Source organism: Anarhichas minor, unplaced genomic scaffold, assembly GCF_050575085.1.
Source record: "Anarhichas minor isolate MPS153535 unplaced genomic scaffold, ASM5057508v1 ptg000014l, whole genome shotgun sequence".
In the NCBI taxonomy this organism is placed as follows: domain Eukaryota; kingdom Metazoa; phylum Chordata; class Actinopteri; order Perciformes; family Anarhichadidae; genus Anarhichas; species Anarhichas minor.
Genome location: NW_027466460.1, coordinates 7,608,188 through 7,632,982, shown reverse-complemented (window position 1 = coordinate 7,632,982; position 24,795 = coordinate 7,608,188). Strand labels below are relative to the sequence as shown.

Here is a 24,795-nt window from a genome sequence, read left to right as displayed (position 1 = left end):
TTTCTTGGACATTTTAAACCATTTCTCTCTGTGATCCATCTTTCCTGTAGCTTTTTATTATTTTATTTTTCAGACAAGATTTGTAGACTATTTGTTATTTTTAACGTTGTGCGTTTTAAAGTTTGTTGTGCAGGTTTATCTATTCCCTCATTGACTAGAAACTCTGCTAAAGCCTTTACACATCATCTCGCCCCAAACGCCATAATTAAAAAGCGCGACACTGCCACCTACTGATCAACACCTTGTTGTTTTTACACCACAACGATGCAGCGTCACATGATTTTACTTCCGCAACTCATGACACCACACCATTCAAAAGAGCACAATGTACTCAGGGAAGTAAGAAGTGTAGCTGACTGTGACCAACTAAATAGCATTGCTTGAAAAGCTGCATTCATTTAATGCAACACGTACACCGGACAGCACGGCTCGAGTGAGGATTCATCATGTCTCTGCTCAGATTCGGAAGCATGCTGCTGTTGTTGCTGCTGTTTGGACATTCAGTAAGTACCTCTGACTTTTTAAAGGGTTTTATACCCTGTTGTCGACATTGAAGGAGCTATACATGCAGCCACATTCCAAAAACATTAAAAACGGATCAGAACATATGATTATATCTGGTTTTATAAAAGCCCTGCCACAACATTTCAAAACAAAGGATTGGGACTTGGTCTCAAATTCATTGTTGTTGTTTTTTAATACACTGAGACACACGACATGAATCTCAATGTGAGTTAATATTTTTTGATATTTTTGGGCTAAAGGCATGTTAACAGTAAAGTTGGATTAAATCAGGCTCATATTGTCTTGTCAGCTCAGTAAAAAAAATACATTGTTTTTATTTTATGTCTGTAAAGTGAGATGTCAGCCCTGCACCATACAAAACATTAAACTTTAATCACATGATGGAACACAATATAAACTGACTCATTGTGAGTTAAATTATGATGTGTTGACCTGCAGCTCGGGGCACCAGGTTCATTCAGCGTGGATTACCAGAAGGACTGCTTTCGGAAAGATGGGGAGGAGTTTCGATACATATCAGGGAGCATCCATTACAGCCGGATCCCCCGAGTCTACTGGAAGGACCGGCTGCTCAAGATGTACATGGCAGGGCTGAATGCCATCCAGATGTACGTTTACTTCATGTCTCACTGTCTTACTGCGTCACTCTAACTTTGGTTTGTTGTTGCAACCACAGGCTGTTGTTGTGACTGTGCCATGTTTCAACAGAGAAATCAGTTCACATCACTGTTGGCTCTTTTAATGTTTGCATGTGGTTGTGCTGCAGTTATTCTACAAAATGGCATAATTTGTCAGCAGTCACATGTGCTGTAGTGATGTCAATAAATACGCCACAGAAAATGATTATGTATCGATCCTGAATGTCGATTAATCGTTAAAAATATTTTTCTTTGAAATAAATGCAATAGTTCTCTGGCCTTAGAGAAATGTGAATACAATTTCTAACTTTTATGATTGTTAACTAAATATCTTTGGGATTTGGATTGCTGATCGGACAAAGAAAGACAAATTGTTTATTTGAGAAAATAATTGAAAGGTTGATTGATGATGATGTTTGTTGCAGCTGTAATGAAGCGACATCATTAAACATAAGTATGTGTGTTTGGATAATATTGACACTTTATTCACGTTGAAGGTACATTCCCTGGAACTACCACGAGGAGTTTCCGGACCGGTACGATTTTAGTGGAGACAAGGATCTTGAATATTTCCTTCAACTGGCCCAAGACATAGGTTTAGTGGTCATCCTTCGTCCTGGACCCTACATATGTGCAGAGTGGGACATGGTGAGTGCCGGATGTCAGTAAACACATTTTGAGTTTTTGACGGTATTAAGAGACCATTCAAGGAGAAAGAAATACAGAACACATTAGACTCTTCAGTATTTCCATCTTATGCTACTTTATACTTCTAGTTCAACACATTTCAGAGGAAAATATTGTACTTTTTACACAACTACATTTATTTGACAGCTGTAGTTACCAATAACTTTTCAGATCAAGAGTATACACACAAACCATCTGGTCAACTTCTCACATATGATGCATTTACCCAACAGTAAATAAACTAGTCAATTATATCAACTTCAACCAACTGAAGCATTAAACTGCTGCTTTAACAGTTCTGCATTAGTAATAATAACTCAATCATATAATAACCTAGTCACATACGATAGAACTTTTAGGGGGTCATTCTGCTGCCAAACTGAGTACTTTTACTTTTGATCCAGAGCTCAACATTAACTTTTAGAAGTGGTTGCCAGGTTGGCGACCAGGCATTAGCTTTTGGTCGCCCCAAACGGAAAATATTGTTGGCATTTTTAGTCACTTTGTATTTTGAGTAATTAAGCAGTTTATGTCAGCTTAATAATGAAAGTGTGACATGTAGATATGTCGTGTGTATGTTGCACATGCAGTATCATTTTCTTTCCAGCTCAAAGATGTCGGGACAACCTTCTAAATATATATATTTTGCTTTGAATGTTTTGCTGTTTGCTGTTCCTACTAATTATATGTTCATAAGCGATAACCAAAGGCCAATAATTAGTTGATAATATCTCAAAAATGTTGCCAATTTCTAACTGGAAACCCTTACTGTACAGACGTGATCTTTTAAGCGGCTAATACTTTTCTACTTCTACTAGTAAAATGATGACAATACTTCCCCAATACATTGTCATCTCTTTGATTTATACTGAGGGATGGTACAGTATACCTATGTTTATGGTCATAGGTTTACTGTTCAGTTTTTATATATATTTGGGGATGTTTTGATGTTTGTTCTCCAGTATGAGAGCTAATCAACACTGAAATCTGTTGTAGCCAATGTAAACTTTTTATTGTCACTTAAAGTGTACAGAGGGTGTTTGATATTTAAAACATAGATTATAAGTGTGTTATCACTTTAAATTGCACTTACACTAGATGAGGTTATCCGTTATGGTTGGTAGGCCATTTAAATTGCACCAAAAGCCTTTTGCCATTGTTTGTGTTATTCTGTCAACCAGGGGGGGCTCCCTGCCTGGCTTCTCAAGAAGAAAGACATTGTGCTGCGGTCCTCAGATCCAGGTGAGAATCAAAGAAAAACAGGATGAATGCTGACATATATATATATATATATATATATATATATATATATATATATATATATATATATATATATATATATATATATATATATATATATATATATATATATATATATATATATATATATATATATATATATATATATATATATATATATATATATATATATATATATATATATATATAGTCATGGTTGCATGCAGCAGTACATACAACACTATAATGATTTGCTTTGTGTCAGATTACATCAAAGCAGTAGATAAGTGGATGGGGAAGCTACTGCCAATGATGAAGCCTTTTCTCTATCAGAACGGTGGTCCTATCATCACTGTACAGGTGAGTCTTACTCGCATTACGTTTCATTTCAGAACTTGATTCCATAAGAAAAATAACATTTCCCTCCTGCTGTGGCTGTGTCTGGTAGGTGGAGAATGAATATGGTAGTTATTTCACCTGTGACTACAACTACATGCGCCACCTGACTCAGCTGTTCCGGTCTCACCTTGGTGAGGAGGTGGTGCTGTTTACCACAGATGGAGCTGGGCTCAGCTACCTCAAATGTGGCTCAATACAAGGTCTCTACGCTACTGTTGACTTTGGGCCAGGTAGGTGTCGGGAGTCTAGTCAGTGCAGTGCAATTTACAGCAAACATTGACTGTTGGTTAAAGGTTCAGTTATGTATTTCATTTCATTTCATGTTTATTTGGTAGGGACAAATACAATACACATGTTTTCAATGCAATGTATACCAGCATTCTTGGCTACTGCTAATAACCCTAGAAGGGCCTGTAAATATTTAAAGAATTAAACTATGTGGTACAATATGTTGTCCTTAAAGAAACGGCAGAACAGCTTGCCAACATACTCATACATTGACCACAGAAACTTGATTGGCTGACTGTTCATCTTAACATTTAGTTAAGTCTTTTGATCTTAAGTGTCAAACACTGGGCTACAGCTTCCAGATGCTGTGACAATATGTCTGACACTGCAGTAGCAGTATTGTAAAAGCAATTTGAGATTAGATGCATTACATGAGGATTTACAGTACTTTAATAATTTTCTTCTTTTTATGTCATATGTTAGATTAGTCAGCAGTCATGAGGAAGTCGCACAAATAGCTTTTTTTTACCCATGAGCTTATCTTTGCATTTTCATCCTGTTAGGTGGGAATGTAACCGCTGCCTTTGCTGCACAGAGACACGCTGAGCCTCATGGACCTTTGGCAAGTATTTCCCCCGAAACAGTATGTGATTTCAAAACCACACTGCATTTTCTCTCAGGCACTCATGAGGTTTTCTGCTGTATGAACAGGTGAACTCTGAATTTTACACTGGCTGGCTGGACCACTGGGGGTCACGTCACTCTGTTGTGTCGTCTGCCATCGTGGCAAAGTCCCTCAACGAGATGCTTGCCCTGGGAGCAAACGTCAACATGTGAGTCTTCAGATTTAATGACACACTGAAGGCATATACAATTACACAAAATATATTAATATCATGGTGACTCTACGGCCAACATCATAATATGTAACTCAAGTTACATAATTTACATCCGCAAATACATTTTCTTAAGGAGAGAGAATGACTTTAGAGACAAGGAGCTCATCTCTTGCTCTTGAAGTTTACAGTTATTTGAATCTATTTGTGCTTTTATTGTTGTGTACATTTCACTTTAATTTCTCTCCCCACAGGTACATGTTGATAGGGGGAACAAACTTTGGATACTGGAATGGTGAGTGCACTTTAACAGACTAGTTTGATGAGAAGACATGATCATTTCAAGTGACTTACAGCAAAGCCACTTGGGTCTTTTCTGTTTTTGAAATGATTAACTTCAGAATCAGAATTGTTTATTGCCAAGTACGTTACACATACAAGGAATTTGGCTCGGTGATTGGTGCATAACAGTAAACACAGTGCAATAGTATATACAAATAAGAGTATGTTAAAGCCTTTCTATGTTTATTAATAGAGAAAAGATGTGCAAGGGTGTGTAACAGCCTCTGATTGCCTCTCGATATCTCAGGTGCAAACGATCCATACGGCTCACAGCCCACGAGCTACGACTACGACTCCCCGCTCACGGAAGCAGGAGACCTGACGGAGAAATACTTTGCAATTAGAGAGGTGATCAAAATGGTGAGAACACTGGTGCAGGCCTCTAATATTTCTGAAGTATTCCTTCAGCTGTTTTGTGTAAAATTGAATGGCATTATTAAATTGTCACATCCACAAGTGTTACATTTGTATTTTTGGAGTATATGTCATCTGGAAGAACATGTGTATTTTTTCACAACAGTACCGTAAGATACCTGCGGGACCAATACCGCCCTCAACTCCAAAGTACGCATATGGGACTGTTGGGATGAAAAAGGTAAGCAGGCAGTGGACACTGTTTCCATTGAAAGACTTTTTGTCACACGATTTAAAACATGAAGAATAAATTATAAAAAGCAACCCTGTGTCACCACAGCTCCAGGTGCTATCAGATGCTTTAGAAACACTGTCTTTCTCCGGCCCCATCAAAAGCAAATATCCTCAGACTTTCATTGAACTGAACCAGGTATCCTTTAATGCTTTTCTCTTTTATGTTGTGAAAAACCAACAATATTTTTTCCACCTGATTTTAACTTTTTTAGCTGTTGATTTGTCTAAAATGTATCTCTTTCCTGTTTGTCCTTTAGGCCTTTGGTTATGTGCTCTACAGGACCACTCTGCCTGTTAACTGCAACACACCAACTCCGCTGTCATCTCCACTGAACGGCGTCCACGATAGAGCGTATGTGTCAGTGGACGGGGTGAGTCTGATTGTTTCTTATCAGAAGTTACACGCAGGTCCACGCTCATGCCTTTTGTTGTCTTTGCTCATCACCAGATGAGTTAAACTATGCTGCATTGGTACAATTTGAAATGCGTCAATAGCGTCTCATTTGACTCATTTTAGATTAGCAGCAGTTCTTGCACGGTCGCATGTTTTAAGACGACATTGAACTCTTGAGAACTTGAGCTTCTTTTGTATAAATGTAAAACAAATAGCATAGTAAGATAGATAGATACTGGTATAGAAAAATCTAAACATGATGCCCAGTTCTAGTTGAAAATGTAGCAAACTCTGATTATTTCTGATTTAATCATGCTGATTTCTTCTCAAGGTGGCTGTGGGGATTCTTGAAAGGAACAAAGTCATAACTGTCAATGTGACTGGGAAAGCTGGCAGTCAGGTGGACATACTGGTGGAGAATATGGGTCGGATCAACTACGGAAAAAACATTAACGACTTTAAGGTTTATTTCCAGCTACATTTTCAAGATACTATGTGTGCTTTGACGTATAAATGTCACAACGCTTTACTTGATTTCATTTTGCAGGTTTTACAAGCCTTAAAAACTTAATATTAGATTTAACTGCAACAAAATTCTGTTTTGTATTTGAATTTCACACTTTCTGTGAAGTAAAACTTCTGAACAATTTCCAAAACTGGGATGTCGGTGTGAATTCTCAGCTCCTCCCGTCTGTTTGTTTGTACTGCGCAGGGCCTGGTGTCCAACCTGACTCTAGGGAAGGATACGCTCACTGGCTGGACCATGTACAGCCTGAACATCGATGAAGCGGTCAGTCAGGGTCTTCTCGGTGAAACGAAACCAACAGACCCACCTAAGCCCCCTGCTCTCTCCCTGCCAACCTTCTACGAGGGAAGCTTCATTATTCCTGCCGGCATCCCAGACCTTCCCCAGGACACCTACATCAAGCTGCCCAAATGGAGGAAGGCATGTCACCCAAGCGTTTTTTGATTTAGTTAGAATTGAAGCCACTTTGCCCTTAAAAAAATAAAATAAGAACAATGTCAATTGAGCATAAACCCTGATTGTTCGTAGTAACATTTTTAATGACTCCAGGGTCATATGCGCTCAAAATTTGTTTTTAAAATTATTTGTTGATAAGACAACTGAATAAAAAAATAATCGCCAACAAATTTGATAATGGATTCATCGTTTAAGTCAAAAGTTAAAATGTGGAAGAACTAATAAAAATTCATGCTGTTTGAGTGTATCTCGTCAAGATATTCTCTAGCATGGGCTCAATCAAATGATCGCAATGCTAATACTGTCGACGAATTACTCAGTTCTGTCATTTTCTTTTCAGGGACAAGTTTGGATTAACGGCTTCAACTTGGGACGTTACTGGCCAGCCCGAGGGCCTCAGGTGACACTTTTTGTCCCTGCCAACATCCTCACCACAGCTGCACCCAACAATGTGACTGTCCTGGAGCTGGAAGAGGCTCCCTGCAGCTCAGGGCCATGCAGTGTGGAGTTTACTGCCACCCCCATCCTGAATGCAACAGTCCAGTCTGACTGCAAACGGCAAAGGAGGCTCTTCATTAAAGACGATTTGTTGTGATAATAAGGGAACTCACTTTTGCACAAAAGGAATCAATTTGCACTACTCTAGTTGCTGATGTACATACTCGAATCAGCACTTGTGTGACCTGGATGTATGTCTGACCTTTTAAATGCTGTAATATGTGAAGGGAGGTTGATTTGCGTCACAACATCAGTGATTGGATGTGTCTTTATGAAACGTGAAGATGGTGTTTTTTTTAGCCAAATAATCTTTTTAACCATCACATCAACTGTGGGCAGGTCTCTCTCTACCTCACTGATTCTGCTTAACTGCATCTTGTATTTGAGAGAATGTTTTATTTTTATGGGAAAAAACACATCAGGAAAATACTGTATACAACCACAGATGCATTGTGGGACTGTTAACATGTAGCTTCTATTGGCTTTGAAAATGCATTTAAAGCAGAAAATAAAAGGGAAAGTATGATTTGATAATACTCCAATGATCCTCTTTCTTATTATGTGACTATATGCTAGTTGGATATATGCATCACCATAATATAGAGAGACGTCTTGTAGTAAAGATGGAGAATATAAAAATATGTTCTCTGCCTAAATTGTGTCAGCTGGAGAAATAACTTACTTAAGTACCCGTACTGGAAGACAAACATTTCATTAATTGTTAATTTATTATCCCAGCGGGAAATATTCAATGCAGTGAGCACAAAATCCTCCACTAATTTTAATAGAAAACAGAGAACATGGGGCAGAAGACTGCAAATGATGATCATCTTATTTGTCCACATCATAGACCTGTGAATAGGAGCTTTTATATTGTTTTATCAAACATGAACCAAGTGGCTTCATTGACAGTTGATGGCAGCAATGCATTTTTAACATCCAGTCTACCAACAATAATTTGGAGCAAAACAACTTGGTAACAGTGAAACACAGGGCAAGAGGAACATAATTTTAACAACACAATTACACAGGAAAGAGGTCACAAGGTCTTCAAATAGACGTGGACATTCTAATTTAAACAATTCAGATAATAAGAAATAGCCGATAATGGATTTTTGAGACCAGTAATAAACACAAAATATAAAAAAAAAAAAAATTAGAAGGACCCTTTATATGTGTTATTTTAAACAAGTGAGACCAATAGTACTGAGCAGGACACTAAAAATAAACGTGTGAAGAGGACAAACTGTAATAGTGACACTATTTCCACATTACTAAAAACATATATTTGGCATTTTTGTACTGCAATATTTTGTTACTTATCAGCTGACATGTAAGCCCATATCTGCAATAAACCGATATCGGCTAAAATCTGCCTGGGCCAATTTAATCTGTCCAACAGGTAGATAGATAACAAGGGAGGCTGGAATGTAGGATTTTAATATTTAAAAAATAATGATCTTCTAAAGTGTTACAGGTATATTTCATGTCCTCTTTCAAAGGTTTATTATTATTTCTATTTATTTATTCAGAATTATTGGGTATGGTTTGGTTTCTAGTCTCACTTAAGCACAAGGTGGCGGTAAAGTGCCTCACGCGCTAAATGTCAAACGCCAGAAAAAGTCATAGAAGAAGAAGAATAAAAACTTGCTAACGTAGAAGAAGTGGGCGGAGGCCTGGCCGAGATTTTTGACGTGCAGAATAATTTGTTTCCAGAGTTTTGTCCAGAAATGAGGTAAACATTTTTTATAAAAATGGACGACATTAAACTAAACATTTACGTTAACATATTACATTGCGTAACTTAGTCGTCGGTTAAATGTATCGTACGTATGCAGCCAGTTGTGGCTTACTATAATTAGCGTTAGCTAGCTAGTAAGATGCTAACTTAGTTGCACAGTTGAGGAAGCTGTATTTGTTATGATTATTAGCTGTATGAAACTGTTAGCTGTAACGTTCATAACAAGCTAACAACACCTTACTATTGTACATTGTTGCCAGCAGGTAAACAGAATGTATTACAGCACTTAATCTTAAATAGCTTAACATTATAACGTGTGTATCTTTGCTTATTCCGCAGGTTGTGAACGCCTATTTGTTTGGGACAGTAACGTCATGATTAAATAGTATCATATGTTGAGATACTTTGGCACTGTCATAATACCTGGCAATAGTTAACAGACATGCCGTGGTGCCTAAACACTAAGCGGAAATATATTTTTTAAACCAGCCCACAGTGAAAGCCAAATCTGCATTTGCAATATACAGCAGTTTATTGTTGTAAACTATCCTCATCGAGACCATGGTAGACAACCGCTATGCCACAGCTCTGGTCATCGGCTCGGTGCTGAGCCTGCTGGCGACGGTCTACCTCTCTGTGGCTGTGGGAACTCCGCACTGGTACCAGTACAGCAGCCCACCAGTGAAGCGTGGGGACAGCAACGTCTCCGAGCTCATCAAGGAGTTCATCGATGGAGAGTTTGACGAGAAGACTTCCCGCGAAACCATGTTCCGCCTGAACGGCACCCTGGGACTGTGGTGGAGGTGCATATGGGTGCCGAGTGAGTCACACTGGTTCAAAGAGCCAAGTATGTCCTGTTCAAAATATTACATCTCTACAGCTTTTATAGCCCCGCTTTAATCCCAAGCAGAGACATACTTTGATGATTTAAAACGCTACAGAAACAATGTTTTGTCTAGTTTTAAAGCTGACACTTTAAAGCTGACACTTTAAAGGAAAAGTTAAATCTGTATACCCCTACCTGTGAGTCCGATGTTGTCATAAGTCACTTCTGCTCATCGATTTGCAGCATTACCTGCAATGCAACAACTGACAGTAAATTGTATAACTACCTCAGTATTAATGAAATGACACATTTCTATTGTATCGTTGTGTACTGTATATCCTCCTGCTGCCCAACATCACACACCCTGTGTGTTGGTAAATAATGACAGCTCAGTTGAATTTGCACTCTGGTCTTGACTTTAGATCCAAAGATGGAGACACAGTGTGTGAGTTTCACTCTCCCTCAGCAGTTCAGTCTAAAGTACAAATACCTTGGAAACCATAGCAGCGAAAAAGATCTGCTGAGAACATGTGAGTCTACTCTGTTCCTCCTGTGTCTGTAGTGTTCTGTTCACCCTGCATTCATTTTAAAGTGTCACCGAACTTTATAGCCACTACCACAGCTGGGGAACTTTCTGTGAGTGACATTTATCGTTGTGAGAGGTCACAATGGACAATTTTAGATATGGAGTATTAAAAATATGTAATATTTTAAATCTAGATTTAGCAGCAGTAACAATTGCATGACACTAACATATACAACATCAAAGCAATACAGCAGACAATTCAGAAAATACAAAACTATTTTTAAGTGATGTTTAGCTGGACAATTTTTTTCAGCTTTAAAAAGTTGTTGGTGAGAGAATTTTAGGCACTAACATGCTGTAATGTCCTGCAATTAATTGTCGGCCCATGCTTTTTTGCATCAGTCAAATTTGTCTATAACATTCCTTGTAGGTTCTTGAATTTGCTCTTTTAGTTAGTTTTAGATAGTTTTTTTTTGTTTATTTTTAATGTCATTTTTCAGACTTGTGGAGGTGCCAGTTTCTCTTGCCCCTGGTGTCTCTGGCTTTGGTGTTTCTCGGCGTCCTCGTTGGGGTCTGCGCCTGCCTGTGCCGCAGCTTCACCCCCACTTTGGGTGTGGGAGTGCTCCATCTACTCGCAGGTGAGAGAAATCCTAGTATATTACCCAATTTCTGCCGTGGACCACAGACAAAAAAAGTAGGAAAAAAATGCCACGGGATCTGTGCTGTTCTGAAGGGACATTTGTACTTGAGTGTGGTGCTCACCGCCATATTGGCAAATATTTAAACAAGAAAACACAAATCATGGGGAAAGGGGTGGCGGCAAGTATTGTAACAAGAAACTCTGTTGAAGGAGAAATGTATAATATCCCTTTTTAAATGGTGAATTTGCAACAGTATGTTTTGGAGGAGCAGACAAAGGCAGAGCTGCTGCTGTGCTCTTCTTTAAAATAACAGCAATTGAAATGAATCTACTGACATTAAAATACATGTCAGACTGGTAATAATCTCACGTAATACTAAATTCAACTCTATGCAGACTCTATTGGGTATAGTTTTTCGATTGACGCCAGTAACACATACACTAAAAATAGTCGAAGTACGCTTGCGGCAATGTTCCGATCTGGAGAGCAAATGTGTAAAAACATTAATGGAGTATTCTGACTCACTGACCATGAGGGTGATGGTGTGTGAGCGTACATAGGAAACATTTGTTGCAGGTATTTGTACGCATGTTGTGAGCCGGCAGCGCCTTTTTGTGCCTAACACGCGTCCAGCTGGTGATTCTCAAAGTTAAAACTAGCATCAGCCTGGCGGCGCTGCTTAAGGCCTTCCTCTTGTCAGGTGAGTTCCTCCTCATACATCTTCTTCTGATTGAGACCATTTGAACCGTTTGCTTTCACTTTCCCAGATGTATAACCCTCAGAAGGTTTTCTTTTGCTTTGAGTCATTGCTCTGAAGCAAACGTATAATGTTACCTGGTGAGCTAATTCACACAGATCCTGACTCCTGTGTTGTTATACATTCAGTTAATAGATGATAGTCTAAACAACTGCCTCGCTGGGTAAATACCCAAACCTTGCTATGTCATATATGCAATTTCTCTTGAAGAATAATGTTAGATTTAATAGAAGTGTAATCATTTATTCTGATGTTAGTAGGGTTGGTCTTGATTTATTAATGTGTGCCTCTGCAATAATGACTCTGTGATTGTTGTTGTTTAGTTTCAGACGACACAACTTATAATTTCACTCTTGTTTCTCTCATCCTGCTGCCATCAAATGCAATGCAGTGCTTCAAATGTACTTTTCATCGATTACGTCTGTCCTCTACTCATCAGGTCTGTGCACTCTGGGCGCCGTCTGCTGTTTCCTGGCCGGGGTGGATTTGCTCCGGCAGTATTCGTCCCCACCAGAAGGGGTGGAGGGCTCTCTGGGCTGGTCCCTCTACCTCGCTCTCATCTCCTTCCCTCTGCAGATGATGGCAGCTGCTTTGTTCCTATGGGCGGCCAGGAGTCACCGCCAAAACTACACCCGCATGACTGCTTACAGGGTAGCCTAAAGAGAGACTACTACAACAACTCACCTTAAAACCGCCTACTGGTCTCAGGAAAAAGGTTTCTGGTTAAGAAAGGACTGTACTGGTTGTAACTTCTCACTTCTTCTGCAACAATCTCTAAAAAAGATTGACATGATATCCCAGATCTAGGCAGAAATACACTCAACCAGTTTGCAGCTAATCATCATAAGTGCTCATATTTAGGGGTTTCATAGCTTTGAGTTGTGTTATTTCACATTTGTTTTCTAGCATTTGTAACCTGAATCTTACCAAGAGCATGCTCTTAACTTATTTTAACACCAAGATGTTGTGGATCATTTGTTATTTCTGGTGTTGACTGTGTTGGTGTGCTGTACTTGAATGCCTTCTTTTCAGTTGCCATTGCTTCTAAAGCTGCTCACCACATTGCCCTTAAATGAGTTATAGATTATAAAACTTGCAAACAGATTTCAGACCTGCTTTTATCAGGGTAGCTTTCTCTGTTAGTGCATGACAAATATTACGCAAGCCTATATTTTTATGTTTGTTGTGTGGTTTTATTTTTGCATAATCTTAAATATCAAGCCTTTGCTGTGCATGCCTTTTAAGCTGACATTTCTGTCATCTGTGGTGGTTGTTGTTGGTTTCAGTCTGTGGTACGTGTTGACTAAATGTCACTCAAAAAATGTAACCACTCATCTCCCATTGTCACCGTCTTTATAGGTCTAATATTTATGAACACTTAACTTGTTTTGAAGCTGATTTGATGTAACTCGAGCAAACCTGTGACCTCTTTGTAACATTTAGATTCTAATGTTTCAGCCCCAGATTATACTACTGCCACTTTACATTTGTTAAGATACTTCAGATGTTTTTCTAATCGTGGTTGCAGTCAGTTCTCGCTTCCTTTTTAGGGCTCAGTTTCATCAGTCACTTAACAGACTGGTTTCGACAGCCAAATATCAGTTTTGCATAAATTAAAGCTGTCTAAATGTCGGAGTCAAAGAGACCGGTAACTTGAATAATAATTGACTGCAAAATCTTCACTTGCAGGAAACTACATCTATCTTTACACTTTGCATTTGTGTGGAAAGTAAATGAATTTGTTTTTGTATTATTGTATTTTGTGTCCAAAATAGAGGATTTCTTAGCACCAGAAAAAAATTGTGATGTTTTAGTGTCACAATGTTTTTGTTATTTGTCTGATGTGTACACAACATGGCTTTTGTAAATGTTTTTTATGTATTCTGATGCACACTGCACCTGTTTCTGTATTGATAAATTTGACATTTGCTGACTTTGGTCTTCTTGTTTTTGTGTGATCTGGTGTCATAGAATTAGTAAAACATCATCAATCCTAACAGTGTAAGTATATACAAGTTACAGAGATGCTTTGCTATGCTCATGCTATTGCTATTGCTAGCCATGCTAGCGACCTGGCTCTTGAGATAGCAATGCTTTGCTTTATGACTAAATACCTGCAAAACTAATGACATTCCCATCCCATACTTTGTGTAAAGTGTTAATTAGAAAATGTTAACATGCAAAAGAAAGTTGTGAACATGGTAAATATCAAAGCAGCTAAACATCAGCACGTCATTCAAAACTCAAAGTCAAAACACACCATCTAATAAATCACAGGGATCCATATTTTCCATTTATTGTTGGAATGCTGTTAAGCATTCCAACTATTGTTCTTCAAATCTTTATACTTCTTCTTATAATTGTTGGAATGCTGTTAAGCATTCCAACTATTGTTCTTCAAATCTTTATACTTCTTCTTATTTTTATAATAATTATATTTCTTCCGTACGCTTTTTGAAACTCTTCTGCTCCTTCATATTTTAAGCTACAGAAACCGTTCAACTATCAAAATGTTCAGCTCTTTCAGCAGAGGGGTGCTATGACTTTTCATATTTCTAACCTTTAAACTTTATGAATTATTAAGCTTTTTGCAATTTTATTTTTGAATGGGTTTCTATGGAGAAAATGTTCAAATCCTCTTCAACTTTCAAATCCTTCTACTTCCTCATACTTTCAGCTACAGACACCATTTCAACTTTAAAATGTTGAGAAAACCCTGATCTATTGCCGCATTATTCAGCTTTTTGATATCTTTTATACTTTTTGAACTGCAGCAGTTTAACTTTTATGATTTTTTCAGTCCTTTTATGACTTTATAATGGGTGTGTATTGCGCAGCTTAGAGTGCGTGATGTCACCGCTAGAGTGAAGAGCAGCTTGAGATTCTTGTGAAAAAACATTTGTCTTTTGCCACTGTGTCCACAATCTTCACTCTTCATGCATAATTTCTGGATGTAGAAGTAGCTAATCTTGTCCTTGTCGTAGACAAATGACTGTGGAATCCCACAGATTTACACATTTGGCACAGAAGCCTGTAATTGAGAGGAAAACCAACTTTCTGCTCCATAGAGACCAATGTTAAATTTTGCTTCAAAAACATCTTCCACAGAACACGGTACCCCATTTCTAAATCGCCAGTTCAGCCACATTTTTTACACTACAGATACAATTTTTACAGGATCTGTTCTTCAACTCATCCTTCCTCTCATTTATTAATATCGGAGCAATAGGAGCTACGGTTATGGGAGTTTTGAGGATTTGTTTGAGAGGTGTTTCCCTGTTTAATCTCCATGAAAAGGCTGCAAGGACACAGGTGTTTCTGATTAAGCTCATTAGTGATGTTGATAAACACACAGACTCACAGACACACACACTCCTCTCTCTCTCTCTCTGTGTATGTCTCTCTCCCTCTATCTCTGTATGTCTCTCTCTCTCTGTGTGTCTCTCATACAGTCATTCAGGTCTGACAGCTTTTTACAGGACTCCCCTCCCCCCACTCCATTTTAAAATAAAAGCCCCACAGAGTGAATTCTAACTGAAATGCTTGTGATGAAGCCTGACATTTAATAACCTCTGTATGTGTTTCATACTTTCTGATTCTGTCTCCTCCTCCTCTCTCCCCCACCCAGCCCCACCCTTTCAAAATAAAAGCCCTATGGATTAACTGTATTTAAACGTTAACTAGTACTTATTCTAATGCCAGTAATACTTCTACTACTAATAATACTTCTACTACAACTACAACTTCTAGTACTACTACAAATATCACTACTGTTGACATTTTTTAAGCCACAGAATTTTCATATTTGTAATCTTTAAATTCTTTGAAATATTAAGCTATTTGCAATTTTCTTTTGAATGGGATCTCTATGGAGAAAATCTTAAAATCCTGTTAACTTCTTCAACTTTCAAAGCCTTCTTCATACTTTCAGCTACATATGACTTCATATTTATAATCTTTCAACTTTTTGAATTATTAAGCTTTTTGCAATTTTTTTAAAAATTGGATATCTATTTTCAGCAATGTTTTTGAGATTCATTTCAGCTTTCAGCATTCCAACGCATTTTCAGCAGGAAATGCATTTTCTAGTTGTTGGAATGCTGTTAAGCATTCCAACTATTGTTCTTCAAATCTTTATACTTCTTCTTATTGTTGGAATGCTGTTAAGCATTCCAACTATTGTTATCCTGTTTCTTTATTGTTGGAATGCTGTTAAGCATTCCAACTATTGTTATCCTGTTTCTTTATTCTTCCTTATTTTATTTTTTTTATAATTATATTTCTTCCGTACGCTTTTTGAAACTCTTCTGCTCCTTCATATTTTAAGCTACAGAAACCGTTCAACTATCAAAATGTTCAGCTCTTTCAGCAGAGGGGTGCTATGACTTTTCATATTTCTAACCTTTAAACTTTATGAATTATTAAGCTTTTTGCAATTTTTTTTTTGAATGGGTTTCAATGGAGAAAATGTTCAAATCCTCTTCAACTTTCAAATCCTTCTACTTCCTCATACTTTCAGCTACAGACACCATTTAAACTTTAAAATGTTGAGAAAACCCTGATCTATTGCCGCATTATTCAGCTTTTTGATATCTTTTATACTTTTTGAACTGCAGCAGTTTAACTTTTATGATTTTTTCAGCCCTTTTCTGCTTTTATAATGGGTGTGTATTGCGCAGCTTAGAGTGCGTGATGTCACCGCTAGAGTGAAGAGCAGCTTGAGATTCTTGTGAAAAAAAGATTTGTCTTTTGCCACTGTGTCCACAATCTTCACTCTTCATGCATAATTTCTGGATGTAGAAGTAGCTAATCTTGTCCTTGTCGTAGACAAATGACTGTGGAATCCCACAGATTTACACATTTGACACAGAAGCCTGTAATTGAGAGGAAAACCAACTTTCTGCTCCATAGAGACCAATGTTAAATTTTGCTTCAAAAACATCTTCCACAGAACACGGTACCCCATTTCTAAATCGCCAGTTCAGCCACATTTTTTACACTACAGACACAATTTTTACAGGATCTGTTCTTCAACTCATCCTTCCTCTCATTTATTAATATCAGAGCAATAGGAGCTACGGTTATGGGAGTTTTGAGGATTTGTTTGAGAGGTGTTTCCCTGTTTAATCTCCATGAAAAGGCGGCAAGGACACAGGTGTTTCTGATTAAGCTCATTAGTGATGTTGATAAACACACAGACTCACAGACACACACGCACTCCTCTCTCTCTCTCTCTCTGTGTCTCTCTCTCTCTCTGTGTCTCTCATGCAGTCATTCAGGTCTTAGAGCTTTTTTACAGGACCCCCCCCCCCCCACACACACACACACACACCATTTTAAAATAAAAGCCGCACACACATGATTTAGAGATATACGTGATGCAGCTCAGCCAATCAAATATGGGTATTCTGATAAGTTTCCTGATTCGAGTGACATTTACACACACCGCGACACAAGAGGGAGAGACGAGGAAAGACATGGCAGAGCAGGACAATAGTCATGTAAGCTGTAAATGATAAAACATAGGATAATCTCCAAATGAGAAAGATTGCCAGAGAGATCAGAGTCTCACTCACTCACACACCCTCTCTCTCTCTCTCTCTCTCTCTCATACAGTCATTCAGGTCTTAGAGATTTTAAGAGGACTCCCCCCCCCCCCCCCCCCCCCCCCACAGACACACACCCCATTTTAAAGTAAAGGCCCCACAAAATTAATTCTAACTTAAATGCTTGTGATGAAGCCTGTCATTTAATAACCTGTTTATGTTTATCTAACATTATGATTATGTCTCCTCCCCCCCCCCGCCCACACCCCATTTCAAAATAAAAGCCCCACAGAGTGAATTCTAACTGAAATGCTTGTGATGAAGCCTGTCATTTAATAACCTGTTTGTGTTAATCTAACAATATGAGTCCATCTCCTCTCCCCTTCTCCCCCCCACACCCCATTTCAAAATAAAAGCCCCACAGAGTGAAATATAACTGAAATGCTTGTGATGAAGCCTGTCATTTAATAACCTCTGTTTATGTGTCAAACATTATGATTATGTCTCCTCTCCCCCCCACCCAGCCCCACCCTTTCAAAATAAAAGCCCCATGGATTAACTGTATGTAAACATTAAGCTCAAAATTAGACTTTTTCAAATACTGCCATTACTATTACTACTACTGTTATATTATATACTACGACCACTACTACAGCTATTACTACTTCTACTTCTACTACTTCTTCTAAATACTAATACTTTTACTACTAATGATACTTCTACTACAACTACAACTTCTACGACTACTATTACAAATATCACTACTGCTACTACTTATTATAATGCTACTAATACTTCTACTACTAATAATACTTCCACTACAACTACAACTTCTAGTACTACTACTACAAATATCACTACTGCTGACATTTTTTAAGCCACAGAAACCATTCGAATATCAAAATGTTCAGCTCTTTCAGGAGAGGGGTGATATGACTTTTCATATTTGTAATCTTTAAATTCTTTGAATTATTAAGCTATTTGCAATTTTCTTTTGAATGGGATCTCTATGGAGAAAATCTTCAAATCCTGTTAAACTTCAACTTTCAAAGCCTTCTTCTTCTCATACTTTCAGCTACATATGACTTCATGTTTGTAATCTTTCAACTTTTTGAATTATTAAGCTTTTTGCAATTTTTTTTTAATTGGATAGCTATTTTCAGCAATGTTTTTGAGATTCACTTCAGCTTTCAGCATTCCAACGCATTTTCAGCAGGAAATGCATTTTCTAGTTCTTCCTTATTTTATTTTTTTTATAATTATATTTCTTCCGTACGCTTTTTGAAACTCTTCTGCTCCTTCATATTTTAAGCTACAGAAACCGTTCAACTATCAAAATGTTCAGCTCTTTCAGCAGAGGGGTGCTATGACTTTTCATATTTCTAACCTTTAAACTTTATGAATTATTAAGCTTTTTGCAATTTTTTTTTTGAATGGGTTTCTATGGAGAAAATGTTCAAATCCTCTTCAACTTTCAAATCCTTCTACTTCCTCATACTTTCAGCTACAGACACCATTTTAACTTTAAAATGTTGAGAAAACCCTGATCTATTGCTGCATTATTCAGCTTTTTGATATCTTTTATACTTTTTGAACTGCAGCAGTTTAACTTTTATGATTTTTTCAGCCCTTTTCTGCTTTTATAATGGGTGTGTATTGCGCAGCTTAGAGTGCGTGATGTCACCGCTAGAGTGAAGAGCAGCTTGAGATTCTTGTGAAAAAAACATTTGTCTTTTGCCACTGTGTCCACAATCTTCACTCTTCATGCATAATTTCTGGATGTAGAAGTAGCTAATCTTGTCCTTGTCGTAGACAAATGACTGTGGAATCCCACAGATTTACACATTTGGCACAGAAGCCTGTAATTGAGAGGAAAACCAACTTTCTGCTCCATAGAGACCAATGTTAAATTTTGCTTCTAAAACATCTTCCACAGAACACGGGACCCCATTTCTAAATCGCCAGTTCAGCCACATTTTTTACACTACAGACACAATTTTTACAGGATCTGTTCTTCAACTCATCCTTCCTCTCATTTATTAATAGCGGAGCAATAGGAGCTACGGTTATGGGAGTTTTGAGGATTTGTTTGAGAGGTGTTTCCCTGTTTAATTTCCATGAAAAGGCTGCAAGGACACAGGTGTTTCTGATGAAGCTCATTAGTGATGTTGATAAACACACAGACTCACAGACACACACACACTCCTCTCTCTCTATCTCTCTGTGTGTGTGTCTCTCTCTCTGTGTCTCTCTCTCATACAGTCATTCAGGTTCTTAGAGATCTTTAGAGGATCCCCCCCCCCACACACACACCCCATTTTAAAATAAAAGCCCCACAGAATGAATTCTAACTGAAATGCTTATGATGAAGCCTGACATTTAATAACCTGTTTGTGTTTATCTAACATCATGAGTCCATCTCTTCCCCCCCCCCCCACACCCCATTTCAAAATAAAAGCCCCACAGAGTGAAATATAACTGAAATGCTTGTGATGAAGCCTGTCATTTAATAACCTCTGTTTATGTGTCAAACATTATGATTATGTCTCCTCTCCCCCCCACCCAGCCCCAACCCTTTCAAAATAAAAGCCCCATGGATTAACTGTATGTAAACATTAAGCTCAAAATGAGACTTTTTCAAATACTGCCATTACTATTACTACTACTACTACTGTTATATTATATACTACGACCACTACTACAGCTATTACTACTACTACTTCTACTACTTCTTCTAAATACTAATACTTCTACTACCAATGATACTTCTACTACAACTACAACTTCTACTACTACTATTACAAATATCACTACTGCTACTACTTATTATAATGCTACTAATACTTCTACTACTAATAATACTTCTACTACAACTACAACTTCTAGTACTACTAATACTACAAATATCACTACTGCTGACATTTTTTAAGCCACAGAAACCGTTCGAATATCAAAATGTTCAGCTCTTTCAGGAGAGGGGTGCTTTGACTTTTCATAATTGTAATCTTTTAACTTTTTGAAATATTAAGCTATTTGCAATTTTCTTTTGAATGGGATCTCTATGGAGAAAATCTTCAAATCCTGTTAAACTTCTTCAACTTTCAAAGCCTTCTTCTTCTCATACTTTCAGCTACATATGACTTCATATTTGTAATCTTTCAACTTTTTGAATTATTAAGCTTTTAGCAATTTTTTTTAAATTGGATATCTATTTTCAGCAATGTTTTTGAGATTCATTTCAGCTTTCAGCATTCCAACGCATTTTCAGCAGGAAATGCATTTTCTAGTTCTTCTTTATTTTATTTTTATAATTATATTTCTTCCGTACGCTTTTTGAAACTCTTCTGCTCCTTCATATTTTAAGCTACAGAAACCGTTCAACTATCAAAATGTTCAGCTCTTTCAGCAGAGGGGTGCTATGACTTTTCATATTTCTAACCTTTAAACTTTATGAATTATTAAGCTTTTTGCAATTTTTTTTTTGAATGTGTTTCTATGGAGAAAATGTTCAAATCCTCTTCAACTTTCAAATCCTTCTACTTCCTCATACTTTCAGCTACAGACACCATTTAAACTTTAAAATGTTGAGAAAATCCTGATCTATTGACGCATTATTCAGCTTTTTGATATCTTTTATACTTTTTGAACTGCAGCAGTTTAACTTTTATGATTTTTTCAGCCCTTTTCTGCTTTTATAATGGGTGTGTATTGCGCAGCTTAGAGTGCGTGATGTCACCGCTAGAGTGAAGAGCAGCTTGAGATTCTTGTGAAAAAAACATTTGTCTTTTGCCACTGTGTCCACAATCTTCACTCTTCATGCATCATTTCTGGATGTAGAAGTAGCTAATCTTGTCCTTGTCGTAGACAAATGACTGTGGAATCCCACAGATTTACACATTTGACACAGAAGCCTGTAATTGAGAGGAAAACCAACTTTCTGCTCCATAGAGACCAATGTTAAATTTTGCTTCAAAAACATCTTCCACAGAACACGGTACCCCATTTCTAAATCGCCAGTTCAGCCACATTTTTTACACTACAGACACAATTTTTACAGGATCTGTTCTTCAACTCATCCTTCCTCTCATTTATTAATATCGGAGCAATAGGAGCTACGGTTATGGGAGTTTTGAGGATTTGTTTGAGAGGTGTTTCCCTGTTTAATCTCCATGAAAAGGCTGCAAGGACACAGGTGTTTCTGATCAAGCTCATTAGTGATGTTGATAAACACACAGACTCACAGACACACACACACTCCTCTCTATCTCTCTCTCTCTCTCTGTATGTCTCTCTCCCTCTATCTCTGTATGTCTCTCTCTCTCTGTGTGTATCTCTCATACAGTCATTCAGGTCTTACAGCTTTTTACAGGACTCCCCTCCCCCCCACTCCATTATAAAATAAAAGCCCCACAGATAGAATTCTAACTGAAATGCTTATGATGAAGCCTGACATTTAATAACCTGCTTGTGTTTATCTAACATTATAAGTCCATCCCCCCCACACCCCATTTCAAAATAAAAGCCCCACAGAGTGAATTCTAACTGGAATGCTTGTGATGAAGCCTGTAATTTAATAACCTCTGTATGTGTGTTTCATACTTTCTGATTCTGTCTCCTCCTCCTCTCTCCCCCACCCAGCCCCACCCTTTCAAAATAAAAGCCCCATGGATTAACTGTATGTAAACATTAAGCTCAAAATTAGACTTTTTCAAATACTGCCATTACTATTACTACTACTACTGTTATATTATATACTACGACCACTACTACAGCTATTACTACTACTACTTCTACTACTTCTTCTAAATACTAATACTTCTACTACTAATGATACTTCTTCTACGACTACTATTACAAATATCACTACTGCTACTACTTATTATAATGCTACTAATACTTCTACTACTAATAATACTTCTACTACAACTACAACTTCTAGTACTACTTCTACAAATATCACTACTGCTGACATTTTTTAAGCCACAGAAACCATTCGAATATCAAAATGTTCAGCTCTTTCAGGAGAGGGGTGATATGACTTTTCATATTTGTAATCTTTAAATTCTTTGAATTATTAAGCTATTTGCAATTTTCTTTTGAATGGGATCTCTATGGAGAAAATCTTCAAATCCTGTTAAACTTCTTCAACTTTCAAAGCCTTCTTCTTCTCATACTTTCAGCTACAGACACCATAGTTATACATTTCAACTAGAAGGGTTTTCAGCAGTGCAGTTTAAATGCTTTCAAGTTTCAACATTTTTCAGACGGGTAGTCTCCCATTTCTTAATTTTCAGCAATTTTTTGACAATTAATTTCAGCTTTCAGCATTCCAACGCATTTTCAGCAGGAAATGCATTTTCTAGTTTTTATATTTCTTCCGTACGCTTTTTGAAACTCTTCTGCTCCTTCATATTTTAAGCTACAGAAACCGTTCAACTATCAAAATGTTCAGCTCTTTCAGCAGAGGGGTGCTATGACTTTTCATATTTCTAACCTTTAAACTTTATGAATTATTAAGCTTTTTGCAATTTTTTTTTTGAATGGGTTTCTATGGAGAAAATGTTCAAATCCTCTTCAACTTTCAAATCCTTCTACTTCCTCATACTTTCAGCTACAGACACCATTTCAACTTTAAAATGTTGAGAAAACCCTGATCTATTGCCGCATTATTCAGCTTTTTGATATCTTTTATACTTTTTGAACTGCAGCAGTTTAACTTTTATGATTTTTTCAGTCCTTTTCTGACTTTATAATGGGTGTGTATTGCGCAGCTTAGAGTGCGTGATGTCACCGCTAGAGTGAAGAGCAGCTTGAGATTCTTGTGAAAAAAACATTTGTCTTTTGCCACTGTGTCCACAATCTTCACTCTTCATGCATAATTTCTGGATGTAGAAGTAGCTAATCTTGTCCTTGTCGTAGACAAATGACTGTGGAATCCCACAGATTTACACATTTGGCACAGAAGCCTGTAATTGAGAGGAAAACCAACTTTCTGCTCCATAGAGACCAATGTTAAATTTTGCTTCAAAAACATCTTCCACAGAACACGGTACCCCATTTCTAAATCGCCAGTTCAGCCACATTTGTTAAACTACAGACACAATTTTTACAGGATCTGTTCTTCAACTCATCCTTCCTCTCATTTATTAATATCGGAGCAATAGGAGCTACGGTTATGGGAGTTTTGAGGATTTGTTTGAGAGGTGTTTCCCTGTTTAATCTCCATGAAAAGGCTGCAAGGACACAGGTGTTTCTGATTAAGCTCATTAGTGATGTTGATAAACACACAGACTCACAGACACACACGCACTCCTCTCTCTCTCTCTCTCTGTGTCTCTCTCTCTCTGTGTGTGTGTCTCTCTCTCTCTGTCTCTCTCTCATACAGTCATTCAGGTTCTTAGAGATCTTTAGAGGATCCCCCCCCACACACACACACCCCATTTTAAAATAAAAGCCCCACAGAATGAATTCTAACTGAAATGCTTATGATGAAGCCTGACATTTAATAACCTGTTTGTGTTTATCTAACATTATGAGTCCATCTCTTCTCCCCCCCCCCCCCACACCCCATTTCAAAATAAAAGCCCCACAGAGTGAATTCTAACTGAAATGCTTGTGATGAAGCCTGTCATTTAATAACCTGTTTGTGTTAATCTAACAATATGAGTCCATCTCCTCTCCCCTTCCCCACCCAGCCCCACCCTTTCAAAAATAAAAGCCCCATGGATTAACTGTATGTAAACATTAAGCTCAAAATTTGACTTTTTCAAATACTGCCATTACTATTACTACTACTACTACTGTTATATTATATACTATGACCACTACTACAGCTATTACTACTACTACTTCTACTACTTCTTCTAAATACTAATACTTCTACGACTAATGATACTTCTACTACAACTACAACTTCTACTACTACTACTACAAATATCACTACTGCTGACATTTTTTAAGCCACAGAAACCATTCGAATATCAAAATGTTCAGCTCTTTCAGGAGAGGGGTGATATTACTTTTCATATTTGTAATCTTTAAATTCTTTGAATTATTAAGCTATTTGCAATTTTCTTTTGAATGGGATCTCTATGGAGAAAATCTTCAAATCCTGTTAAACTTCTTCAACTTTCAGCTACATATGACTTCATATTTGTAATCTTTCAACTTTTTGAATTATTAAGCTTTTTGCAATTTTTTTAAAATTGGATATCTATTTTCAGCAATGTTTTTGAGATTCATTTCAGCTTTCAGCATTCCAACGCATTTTCAGCAGGAAATGCATTTTCTAGTTTGTTCTGTGGTTATAATTTAAAGTACATACAACATAATGTCTATACTC

At 37.4% G+C, this 24,795-nt stretch overlaps 2 protein-coding genes across 3 annotated transcripts; both read left to right on the top strand.

Moving 5' to 3' along the window:
• Positions 1-332: 332 nt before the first annotated feature.
• On the top strand, positions 333-7,952 carry glb1 (galactosidase, beta 1). Its single transcript, XM_076091289.1, has 16 exons — positions 333-503; positions 964-1,133; positions 1,661-1,811; positions 3,032-3,092; positions 3,355-3,449; positions 3,538-3,718; positions 4,280-4,338; positions 4,428-4,549; positions 4,807-4,847; positions 5,142-5,254; positions 5,415-5,489; positions 5,589-5,678; positions 5,800-5,913; positions 6,268-6,399; positions 6,649-6,882; positions 7,259-7,952. Exons 1-16 carry the CDS (start codon positions 447-449, stop codon positions 7,511-7,513), a joined length of 1,950 nt encoding a protein of 649 aa, XP_075947404.1. The 5' UTR covers positions 333-446; the 3' UTR covers positions 7,514-7,952.
• A 1,080-nt stretch (positions 7,953-9,032) lies between these two features.
• On the top strand, positions 9,033-13,840 carry cldnd1b (claudin domain containing 1b). 2 transcript variants are annotated; one of them, XM_076091292.1, is made up of 5 exons: positions 9,033-9,151; positions 9,497-9,977; positions 10,406-10,513; positions 11,010-11,147; positions 12,347-13,840. In XM_076091292.1, exons 2-5 carry the CDS (start codon positions 9,719-9,721, stop codon positions 12,565-12,567), a joined length of 726 nt encoding a protein of 241 aa, XP_075947407.1. In that variant the 5' UTR covers positions 9,033-9,151; positions 9,497-9,718; the 3' UTR covers positions 12,568-13,840. The 2 variants fall into 2 exon arrangements, with proteins under 2 accessions (XP_075947407.1, XP_075947406.1); XM_076091291.1 differs by having other exon boundaries at positions 9,497-10,004.
• The last annotated feature ends 10,955 nt before the right edge of the window (positions 13,841-24,795 follow it).